The following is a 12,678-nucleotide window of genomic DNA, read 5'->3' on the forward strand; positions in this document are numbered from 1 at the left end:
TGAATGCAACACGGCAAATTCAGGTCTACTGAATCAGCATGACAGTCATAACAATCACAATGTTGCTGGTGATGTGGGGTTATCTCACACAAAAAAAGATTGACAAGGAGAGTTATAATAATTTTAAAAAATGCTGAAAATGTATTGATTTTCCAATGAGAAAAAAAAGGAAATAACTTACAAAAATCAAAACACAACACAAAAGCATTCAGAGAAAAGTTAATGCACAATATGAGGCTTTCAAGGCCATGTAGACCTTCTTCAACAAGACACAATAACCTACATCATAGCAGCAAAGCAGAACTGCATTCCCCCATCTTTGTGAAAGCACTCTGAAGAGAAAACCCCTTTACATTAAATCATGAGGCAGAGATCAATATAAAGAAAAGATGTAAAAGCAAGGCTGGAGGTTTTCTAGCCAGTATGAGTATGTTTGGACAGTTTGATTTAAATGCCTGTGGCACTAAACTAACTATAGATCTATATATCTATAAATTCAGCATCTATGAGGAAAGCTTCGTGCTATATCATACTGTCATGAGTCTGTTTTAAGTGCACTGATGTATGACATACATAGCTTACAGTATGCAGAATCAGCTCATGCTGAATATAGACAGTGGATCAGGGTGTTTTTTGCCACACTAGCTCTAGGGATTCCAGTCGATTCCTCCACCATTAATCTGAAATATCTCAGCAAATATTAAAAGTGTCTTATAATTTTCTACAGACATTCATGGTACCCAGAACATCTAATTTTAGTCACTTTAGTTAATCCCAGACTTTTCATCTGGTGCCATAATCACATTTGTGGTTTTGTGTGAAATCTTTACAACAACTGACAATTGATTTTAAAGGTGGACTCAAAATGTAAGGACAGAATTGTCTTATCCCTTTTTTTTGAAGAGTCTGGAATTGACTCTAGTGTATTTTATTGTTCTATATTGCTTGACAGATTTACTACAGTATACAATCAAATCAACCTTTTTTAAGGATGGGGGAGGGATTAAGCTCCTGGGGCTTCCTGTCTTGACTAGACAGTCAACTATTAGCAGAAGCACTTGTCATAACAGTATAAATAGTAGACACACACATAACTTGACTCAAATACCACCCATCCTCTGACTGGCATCAGCAGCAGCTGAGGTCAGCTCTGCATGAGGACGACAACAACCAAGACAGAATTTTAAAAAAGGGGGGGGGTGGTTAAAGAAGTCCAGGATGCCTGATTGAATCTCTTATGCCTGTCTGAGTGAGATATACTTCCTCCCAACATGTAGCTGTCCAGTATCTTCTTACAGCACATCAGTTAATATGAGACCAGTGTGTTGCATGGTTTGACCTTAACTCTGGCTTTTGGCGCTAAGAGATTGTAAGGTTTAGTGCAATGACAACCCTGTACTGAGGTAATACTATGAAACTGAACAAAATGCCATTCATTAGATGAACCTGCTAGATCAGTGGTGCCCCCCTGATGTTTTCAACTATCCCTGCCCTACCCACTGCTGATTACCTGTTCAGTCCATTAGAATCTGGTGAAACTTTATAAGTGTGCCGGTGTGACTAAGCTGCCCTACAGTAGCACTTAAGTATTTGAGTCATGTGATGCACTCTTGAGCACAGGGCAGTACATCAAAGCAGTAATATCATTTTCATTATTGAATCAGGTGGCATAACACACAATGATCAACACAATATTGCTACAGGTGACAGTAACCCAAAACTTCATAATACAAAGAGAAAATGAGTCAGTAGCATCTAATTACAATGGGTTTCAAGCAAACTGTATCAAAACTGACTTCCAGAAGAGAAGTTAGGAGCAGAGATAAGAGTAGGAGCACCATGGAAATTAAACTCTGATCTGAACTGAAACACAGCAACACAGAAAGAGACAATCATACAGCTTAATGGAAATGTATTATTCAGACAGGAAAGGTAATTGCTGTGTTGCTATGTGAATAATACATTTCTGTAACTGAGAATGCAGTAGCATAATCTCAAAATGAACTCCGTAGGTCCATAGTGGTAATGAAATCACTATTAGGTTTTGGGGCCATAGAACTGAGGATTTTTACAGTTACAGTAAAGGCTATTCAATTTGGATTTATTTATAGCCAATAATTGAATTTAGACATATAAAATCAATTAAGCCACATTTTTATAATAACAAATGAATTCTTTTCAGTCATTCAGTTCACTCCCTCAAATCTTATAACAATTCACTTCAGTTCGATTGAGTTTTATTTGTATAGCGCCAAATCACAACACAATCATCTCAAGCAGAAACAGGCTCAGTTTGGACAGCCACCTGCCATAACATAATTATCTAATACAGCAGGCAGTTGTTTTCAGTGAAATACCCACTCAGCACAAACACCAGCAGATAAACACAGTTACACTAGCTGCCATTTAGCAGCTTAAGAGCCAGATATTGCTGTTATAGTGGATTGAATAGTGTACTTTTTGTTTTTGAGTTAGTGATAGTTTCTCTGTAGCTACTGAACACGTACCTGAAAAATACATGTCACAAAGCTGAAAATAGAGCTGGTTTTCTCAAGCTCATGAAAGGCTGATGCGTTGGGATACAACAGTTTTCACAGGACAAAAAAAAACTTCTGATTTGTAAATTGCATTACAGTACAATACAATATACTGTAGTGCAGCAGTTAACCAATAAAATATTTGAGAGCACCCAAATAATTAAATAATTGAAACTGGGTTTTTTGGAAATAGGTTTTTTTTCACTGAATTTTTTGGTGTTTCTTGTTAGTGTATTTATGAGGAGGGGGATCTTTGACACTGCCTTACTTAAAAAAACCTGGCTGCAGTCATTTGTGCATATGCAGTTAGTGATGACACAGGGTTAAAATCACTATAAAGTAATCTCAGGGATGAAATCACTATAAAGTCATCTCAGGGATGAAATCACTATAAAGTCATCTGTGCAAAAAGGAAGTGTGATGTTACAGTGTACTGGAAGCAGCATTATTCATTCCATTCTCTTCCAGGAGAAGTATCACATCAGCACTTGACTTTATTGACACTAACAGTATTGTCCTGGCACAAACTCTCCTTATGTAGCACATACTGTTCCTCAGGACTGTTCCCTCTGTTGCACTTTATAACACACCAAAGCAAAAAGTGATACAATACTCATAGACTGTTTTTAAAATACATTTCAGAAATGCCACTGGACGATGAGCAGGTTTCAAAAGGGCGACATGAGTCTCCCTCCTCTCTGACTTACTGTGTGTGCCTGAATGCTGATGTCATCCCCCCCCCCCACGGTCTTACCAGGAGACAGGATGACTCCAGTGTGGGTAAACTGAGGAGCCAACAGTTAAAACTGGCGCTCCAAAACAGGAACCCGGGCTGCAGGTTAATAGCTTGGACTACACTACAACCAAGTACATTAGAAAAATGCTAATTACAACTGCATCATCAATCCAATACTACAATACACAGCATACATTCAGCAGTACAATACTCACAGAGGCTGTTTGCATTCTTGCCCTACATTGCGATCATAGTATTTCTGCACCTTTAAGTAAGATTTGTACATGTAATTGGGTACTTTCACATTGTACTGCTAAGCAAAGGCTTTGAATAACTATTTAACCAAAGGTTTTTAAGTACTTCACAGGTGCATATATAATGGTTATAACTGCTGGGAGAACATGTAGTGGAAAATAAAGTTATCAGTATCTATCCAAACAGTTCTTACTGCAATATAAAATGATTTTGTATCTGGATATTTACATTCCCTTTATTCGATATTAATCAAAAAAAAGGGATGGGATGTAAATTACTCCTTATTTATAGTCATTCAATAGTCACTTTCAGATTTACAAGCAGACCTGTGGTTATAATTTATTCATGATTTCTGCAGGATGGGAGCATGTCTTGTTCCCGTCACATAAAAAGCAAAACACAAAAACAGCATATGGCACACAGCAGAACAGAGGACACACAGTCACATACTTTATGCAAGCATTTCTAGCTCATCCATTAACACATACACACATCCCTACACACTTCACACGCATTTAGATACATCCTCTCCACCAAGAGTGTGATGTCCAATCAAAAGATCTTCACTGTTAGACATGAACTTCTCTGAGAAAATAACCAAAAAAACTTTTTCCTCTATTTAGAGAAATCTCTGCCTGCCAGCTGAATCAGCATGCCTGCTCTTATCCACTCTCTGCTTACTGTAAATCATCCTCTATTAACTGCAGGCACAGGCTGCTTTCACTGTACATGGCTTACACAAGCATGCTAAAACTCCTGCTCCCAGTTCAGAGTTTTGAGCGTGGCAATGATTTAGCAGATCTGAGGGCTGGTGTATCACAGAAATGCTGACACACAACCAAGATTCTGGCTTTTACTGCCATAAAATTAAAATCTATAGTGCAGGTGAACATTTTGTATGAGGAGCAGGTGCAAATACAAGATATCACACAATTGAACTGAGTTAAAATCACACAGGGGACACAGGACAAGCTCAGTGCTGCGTTCACTGACTCACCAGCTGTGAGGCTCTGGGGTAAGCTGCTGGTGAAGTGCTACAGAGAAACCAAAAAAGGTGCCAGGGTCTCCCAACTTGTGCAGAGTATGAGTAGTATCCAGGTTAAAGCCCCACACTTGGCTTAAAAGGGTCAACAGCACCCAGAGGAGGGGAGTCCAGTGATGAGAGGAACAGGATGAGAGGGAGACAGTGTTCCTGTGTCCCAACGGGGCCGCCATAATGCAGTGCAGGTCCTTTAGCAGAGCAAGTTCAGTTCAAGAGGAATACAAGGGAGATTCCTTTTATGTATCTCAGAGAGCTAAATAGAAAAAAAAATGGGCAAATCCTATGCAGGGCTCCTCTTCTTTCTTCTCCTCTGTGGATGCCACCCTTGTTTCCAATTGTCTTTCTCTTCCTCCCGTGCTGGCTCTCAACTCCGTTTGCTGCTGTCAGTCTGAAGAGCTGTGAAAATGTGGCCGCTACTAGTATGTGTGTGGGAGCGCGGTCCTCTCAATGCATGTGCGCCTCCCCCCTCCTCTATGCTCAGAGGGAGACAGAGGACAAGTGCCTTGAATAGCCCGCTCACTCCTCCCCCTCCCCTCTCTCTTTCAGTCCCTGGACCCTCCTCCCACCTTCCCCTCTCTCAGCTGACATCAACACTCAAGGGACTGCTGCCAAAATACCAGGCAAGGTTGTCAAGATACTTGGAGGCTATTGAATAGAGAGAGAGAGGGTGAAACGACAGCAGACTGTTTTATCTGTGTAGTTCACACGGCCAGGGGTGCCTCCCTCTGTGGCCACTCTTTGCTGCAGGTGCTTGTAGATGTGAGGAGTTTAAAAGGGGTAAAAAAAAATTTTAAAAAAGAGGCACAAACTTTAAAGGCAAAACTCTAGTTGACAAAAAAAAATCAATAAAAGCCTTTTTATTCTCAGATTGTAAGCTTGAAAGCATCTGGTTTCTGGTGGCAGCGAGCTGGGAAACAAAGGGGAGGCAATGTCCACAGTGACCCAGGAAACTTTATTACCGACCTTTAGCTTTTCTGAAAAGGCATAAGCTGTGGCAGAGAGAGGTTAACAGAAACATACTCAGGCAAACTGCAGTATTCTAACAAAGACAATTGTTTGTCCAACAAACAGAGAAAAACAGTCAGTTTGTCAGTTATGCTCCCTCTGCTTTGTGTCCATGTTGGGAGATAACACTCACAGCTGCTGTTTTATCCAGTGGATTTCTCTTGAGTCGGTCTGTGTGCAGCTGTCAGTGCATCACCTCAACTGTTCTGCGCAATAAACCTCACACGCAGCAGTTGCATACAAACAGGTGAAATATTTAGTGTGCATCATTTCTAGCAGAGCCTAATTCTTGCAGTTTTTGTCAAGTTACCTTCCCATTTAGGAGGGGCTAGTGTCATTTTGGCTGTCTAGAAGGATGAGATTTGTGATCGGTGTGTTGAATAAAGACATGAAAGTCTTTAATACCATTTTAGCAGCTTGCAAATATTGTGTTCATATTTGTGACTCTGGTGAAAATCAGCTCACGTTTCATGGCCAATTTTAGGCCAGAAACCAGGAAATTAGACACAGCTCCATTATTTTTTCTTGCAACTGTATATACCCAGGTGGCTTGGTTTCCTTCAGAGAGACACCAGTTGACTAAATCTGTGGTGGATTTATTAGCTGTGACCTGAGAATCCATCTGAGAAGTAGCTTTGAGTGTTGACAATGAAGCAGAAAGTTCCCTTACAAAATTTGCACATTAAGGGGGACTTAGCCTGACCATGGATCACTGTCTCTGGGCACTACCATCAAATACTATCAAATACCAAGTTCCAGGAACAATGAGGATAAATTATGTTTTTGGATAGTCTGAGGAAATGTTCATCCAGCACTTTAGTAAGCACATTTCAAAATTACATTGAAGTTATTTCTATTCTTGGTAACATATAAGTCAGATTTTTGTTGATTTTCTGAACACACTATTTTCTCAACACACTATTATAAATGTGACAACACTGAACATTGTATTGTATTTTGATAGCAAAAGTCTACAGTTACTTCAGTGGTTTTGTAGTATTTGTTAACAAACCAAAATACTGGAAACATTAAATGTTTTAACCTGCTGCCAGTAGATGAAAAGAAGGTCAACAGAGTCATTACATCTAGTCGTGAGGGAGGCATGAACCAAATTTAATGGCAGTCCATTTTTGGAAAATGCCACAGTGCTAGTGGCGCTAAAGGAAAAAGATCATCAAAGGTCAACTGTCATTAGGATTCATCCTCTGGACATAGAGGTCTGCTCAAAACGTCATTGCAACCCATCAAGTACTTGATAATACTGGATAGATGAGCTATTTCAGCCCAGAACAAAGTACTTGTTGTCGCTTCAGCCTATCAACATGTCCATCACAAGAGCCATGATGCCATTTCCGCTAATAAAAGCAGCATATTGTAGTTCAGTCTTTTGTGTCCATTCTAAGTAATCAAAAAATAAAATGGTCAAATATAAATAATGTTGAAACCTTGTAATCACTTATCCCTGGTATTAGAGCAGATTTAATATATTTAACTTGTAAATAAAATCGCTTTGCACTTCCATGCATGAGGAAAGGTTCAGCATGTTTGTATCTCTTTGGAGCATATTGGCCAGACATTAGGGATTATGTGTTCTTTGTCAGCTCCCAAGCACAGCTCATAGCTTCAGTGAAGAGTTTCAAATATTGTTATCTAAAACTTGATTAAAAGGTTGGTTTGAACCTAATATTCAGAAACACTGACCCTGTCCATTTTGGGTCTGAAAGGCAGCTTCGATGTGAGGTATAAACACCACAGAGGACTCCTCAGAGCAGAAGAAAAGAAAAACTGAGAGAGGAATGGAGTGGGATGTCGAGAAAATACTGAAAACATTCTAATGGCAGCTTGGGCAGAAGGCCAGACAAGAATGCCTTCAGACAGAACAAAGCACAATCATCTGGATAGATAGAGGAAGGAAAAACAAGAAGAAGAAAAAGATGTAAAGAAAGAAAACAGTAGTGATTACTGGCTGTAAAGATTATCTGCCACTTTGCCCATGACTCTGGCACAAGTGCTCATTAGCAGTCTGAGCCACACTTCAAGGAGAAAGTTTATTTTAGACAGTAGGCAGCCAGCAGTATGTATGGGCATGGTCAGGGTTTTTCCTGTTTTAGCCACCAGTCATTTCAATGACTGAGACTGCCGCAGTCAGCACTATTACTGTATTGATTAATGGATAGTGCAGGATGCTATAAGAGGGGTGGTGCTGGTTATTACGGGATTAAATTCAAGAACACCCACTCTGACCATTTAACCCTCTGGAGTCTATAAGCCTGCCTGCAAATGATGTGGAATATGGACAGTGGTTGACTGTAGGCTGAAAAAGGGTTAACTGTTGTACGCTATCTGTGTTCCATTTGCACTCCTAGGACACATTTAATATTAGCGCATCAAACCTTTGGGGAAAACATCCATCCATCCATCCATCCATTTTCTATACCCGCTTTTTCCTGAATCAGGGTCAATCAGCCTATCCCAGCTCTCTCTCAGGTGGAAGGCAGGGGTACGCCCTGGACAGGTCACCAGTCCATCGCAGAGCCACATATAGACACACAAAGACAGACAACCTCACACACTCACATTCACTGCTATGGGCAATTTAGATTCACCAATCAAACTAACATGCATGTTTTTGGTCTGTGGGAGGAAACCAGAGTACCCGGAGTAAACCCACACAAGCACAGGGAGAACATGCAAACTCCACACAGAAAGGCTGGGTTTGGGGAAAACATATAATATGTTTTTATTTTGACAGGATAAAAGACTAGGTAGTGTTGGGAGTGAGGTGGATTTCATAGTGCAACAATTTGTATTCTTAGAGTTGATATTTGTGCAGTATGTTCAGGTGTTGCTGCCATAAACAGTGTTTAACACTTTTGCTGCACTGCAGTTGTGCTACTGCTTAACCACATGCTGAATGGTTAAATTGTGCTAAAGGATGAATATTGGTTTAAGATAATTTTTTTTTTGAGAATTTTAAATAAACAGTGTATGTCTGCAATTATGAAACAGGTTTGTGTGTGTGTGTATGTGTTTGTGTGTATATGTGTTTGTTTGTTGTGTATTACGGCAATGATTAACTTCGTACACACTACAGTAGGACTTTTCATTGAGCTCTTTCTGTCAAATGTTTCAAAATGAAAACAGTGTCAATGGGTTAATGCAGGTTTTGCGATTTTCTCTTCACCTCTGTTGTCACAGAATCACACAATATGAATGTGAATGAACATAATTATGTTAATAATTTTAACAAAAGCTAACTGGTTAGGCTAATTGGTTAGCAGGCTGGTTTCCCAGTGGACTGTGAATATTTATTGTAGATAGATTCAGTAATTAGTACGGGACAAAAACTTTCTGGATAATCCTTCCAAATTCTTTACCTAAAGTTTAAAGCAGATCTTGAATCTACGAAATGACAACATTAAAGGAGATTATAGTAAAATTATCATTTGAATCTGCAATTGTCTGCAGGGAAAGATAAATCAAATTCTATGTATACGTTCATTCATACAGTCTTTATGTTAATTAACCATTACAAATCTAGTTAACCAGCATAAGTAAAAACAGCATCTATGAGTGGAATATGACTGCTTAAACTTTTAGAACTAGTGTATGTGTCCTATAATACCATAAACAAGCAAACATCACCATAGGCATTATTAACCCCATATTATTCTCACTGCATCCATTTCTTAAAGTACAACCACACATGGGGCTTAAGATGTCAGGCTAAAAAGTAAGTTTTAATACTCTAAGTGTCCCTGAGCAGGACTGTGTGTATTTACTTAGGCTGGGAAGCCAAAGACTTGTACTTCACTATCTCTAGAGATGCTTTAGGTTACACAACATCAGACATACTTAAATTAATACTGAAATTAAACCCTATAAATGAAAAAGCACAACCAACCACGCATCTTTTGCATCAAGTGCTTAAAATACATCAATATGTGATTTTTGCAAGAGCAAGAAGTATGCGTGGTCATAATCTGACTCTTATTATTATAATCATAGGTTTAGGTGTTACATTTAAACAATATAACAACTTTGTGTATCACCCGCATGCTTTTCCCACATTTCCCTTTTCCACAATGAATAAAAGTGGGCCAGAGGTGACCTCTAGTGGCAGTTTGAGTTTGTTAAAAAATGCATTTTGAACTGTAGCTTGGAGAAATATATAGTTTTATTAGAATAAAATATGAGCTTTCATATTCTATACCATGTTTAGTAAAATAAAGATATGGAATGCCAGTCCATGGCAAAGGAGAAAGATGAACACACAACTCATCACACTCTGCAACATGACAAGGCAAGGTCACAGACACACTTTTATTGTAGGCTATTATCTTTTCTGTATCATGTGATTTTTTTTAAATACTGCATCATTGCATTTCATCATAACCTAAACAGTTCAAACTATCCAACACAATTTATAGTGCTTACTAGAAGGTAAAACTGATTCTAGTAATATTTGCATAAATTCAATCAATCAGGATTGTGTTGAAAAAAATAAATCCTCCAAAAAAACATTGCCTTAACTCACAATGTATCTTTACTCAATGTTCCCCATATATAAGGTGTTTGTAGTACTTGTTTTTATAATTTTTCGTGACTTGAAATGTGTGTTTTGTTATATGTATTTCTCCCAGTTCCTTTTAAAAGTTTTCAACTTTATTTCATCCAAATATATTTTATTCAAATTTGACAAAGCAGCACTTTCTACTGAAGGCTAACGATCTTTGAATTGAAGTTATTGTTTAGTATATAAACTATCAGGTTTAGACATGCATGCCATAAGCCGGGTTGTAGGGTGGCTGTACAAGTTCACTTGAATATGGTGATGGTGCATAGGGCTGAACAGGAGGTTGGACGGGGTATACTGGCTGCCCCTCAGTTTGCCCAACTGGAAAATAAGATGGAGCAGCTAAAAACACACAAAACAAACAAACAAAAAAAAACATTTAGTATGTTGACAAACCGTGTTCAACTGATTGGCCTGTAACAATAACCATAAAAAACACCCTGGTGTTATTCTTTTTTTTGTTAGTGTCAGTATATCCAATTATGAGACCTCCCTTTCCCATTTGTTGGTCTCAGCCCAGCAAATGAACTTTATACTCTCCAGGTCAATCAGACTAAAATGTACTAGTAATAGGTTAACAGCATTACCAAGGTTACAAATACCAGGAAATAACTTACTAGCTTCCAGGTATGAAGGTGGTGGTGCTGCTGGCATGTGTGGTTCTCTATATCCAGGCTGGACAGGTACAGCCTGGTAGGCTGGGTAGGGCAGGTGATATCCAGAGGGGGTGAGTGGCTGCTGGGGTTGGACTACCGCGGTGTTTATCACAACTGGATAAAATCATAGACTTGGTTAGGTTTAAAAACTTTTTAATTTGCCTAATAACTGACAATCCCATTTAATGATACACTGTACTGTTTCTTTAAAGAAAATATTTGACATTTTGGGAAATATAAGGCAATATTTGCTTTCTTGCTATGAATTGAGTAATTCAGAGGATTTTCCTTTGATTTATGTCCTTCTGCCAATGGCAAGAGCAGCAAACATTCCCCTGAATCCAACCAGGTGAAACCAGATACAAATAAACAGTATAGTTACTATAATATAACCCAAATCTATTATCTCAATATTGGATTTTGATTTGTTGTAGCTGCCAGCAGTGGCACATTTGAAGCCAGTCTGCCATCACGCCATTCAGATGTCTTTAGTTCCTTTTACTAAATGAAAAATATCATTGCTGCCTCCAACTTGTAGTCACAGGACTGAGGCTTTTCGTAATTACAGGTTAAACTAGAATTACCACATTGTGGCTTTATGCCTGCTGCCAAGTTACACTTGACACACGTTAGACTGCACAACACCACTGAATATGAGACCCCCAGATTTGAAGAAATACCATCAAGGTATTCCTGACATATAGCATTCAAAGAATGGAATAAACATGAGATCACCATAACCTTGGTCTTTGACCTTTTACCACCATATATCTAAGCAGTTCATCTTCATGGCACCAGTAAAGATGACTGCATCAGCCATGTGCTCTTGATGCTTTGTTTGTATGTTGTGACACCCTCCTGTCTGAAAGTATGCGCTGACCAGCTGGCACCCATCCTCACACATATCTTCCACACGTCAGTGGAACTTGTGTGACATCTCCTCCTACTTTAAATGATCCACAGTTATCCCAACTCCTAAGAAGCCCTCCATCATTGGACTGAATGCCTACAGACCTGTCGCCCTGACATCTGTGGTCATGAAGTCCCAGGTGTTGACCCACCTGAAGGACATCACAGGTCCGTTGCTGGACCCCCTGCAGTTTGCCTACCGGGCAAACAGGTCAGTGGAGGATGCAGTCAACATGGCACTGCAATACATCCTGCAAATCCATCTCCATCTCAGAGTCCTGTTTGTGGACTTGAGCTCAGCATTCAACAACATCGTCCCAGACATCCTCCGGTTCAAACTCAACCTGCTCACTGTGCCAGCCCCCACCTGTCACTGGATAACAAGCTTTCTGACAGACCAAAGGCAGTAGGTGAGGCTCGGGGGAACCCCATCAAGCACCTGGTCAGTCAGCACAGGAGTCCCCAGTGGATGCGTACTCCATTCCCCCCACTTCTCTTTTAACTCTTCACCAATCACTGCACCTCAGGGGACCCCTCTATTAAACTATTAAACTCCTGAAGTTCACAAACGAAACAACAGTCACACTCGGTCTCATCCGAGATGGTGACAAGTGGTGTGGTCGCAGCAACCTTGGAGATTAACACCCTAAGAAGAGTGGAGATGACAGTAGATTTCCCTACTTCCCCTATGCCCCCCCCCCCCACCAAACTCAGCAGCACTGTGTCAGCAGTAGAGAGTTTCCAGGATCCACAATCTCCCAGGACCTGAAGTGGACACTCAGGAAGTACTATCTGCATCAGGAGCTGCTGGTACAGTTCTACAGGAGACTCATCGAGTCTGTTCTCTGTTTGTGCATCAGTGTTTGGACACTTAAAACAACACTTAATCCATGTTGTCTGACAACAGAACACTGTGAACAACCCCCAGTGCAATAACTGTCCAAGTGCAATAACTGTAATTG

The 12,678-nt window shown here is 39.8% G+C and overlaps 1 protein-coding gene across 5 annotated transcripts in view; it reads right to left on the reverse strand.

The window, feature by feature from the left end:
* Positions 1-12,678, reverse strand: part of itga7 (integrin, alpha 7) — a 43,539-nt gene that overhangs the window by 28,995 nt on the left and 1,866 nt on the right. For 2 of the 5 annotated variants that reach the window (XM_026306869.2, XM_026306870.2), the window contains exon 1: positions 4,526-5,059. The exons of the other annotated variants lie outside the window; for them this stretch is intronic. In XM_026306869.2, the coding sequence (XP_026162654.1) occupies positions 4,526-4,743 (218 nt within the window). In that variant the 5' untranslated portion in view covers positions 4,744-5,059. Of the gene's footprint in view, positions 1-4,525; positions 5,060-12,678 lie in introns of those variants that run through there. 5 annotated transcript variants of the gene reach the window in all.

Source organism: Mastacembelus armatus, chromosome 5, assembly GCF_900324485.2.
Source record: "Mastacembelus armatus chromosome 5, fMasArm1.2, whole genome shotgun sequence".
NCBI classification, from domain to species: domain Eukaryota; kingdom Metazoa; phylum Chordata; class Actinopteri; order Synbranchiformes; family Mastacembelidae; genus Mastacembelus; species Mastacembelus armatus.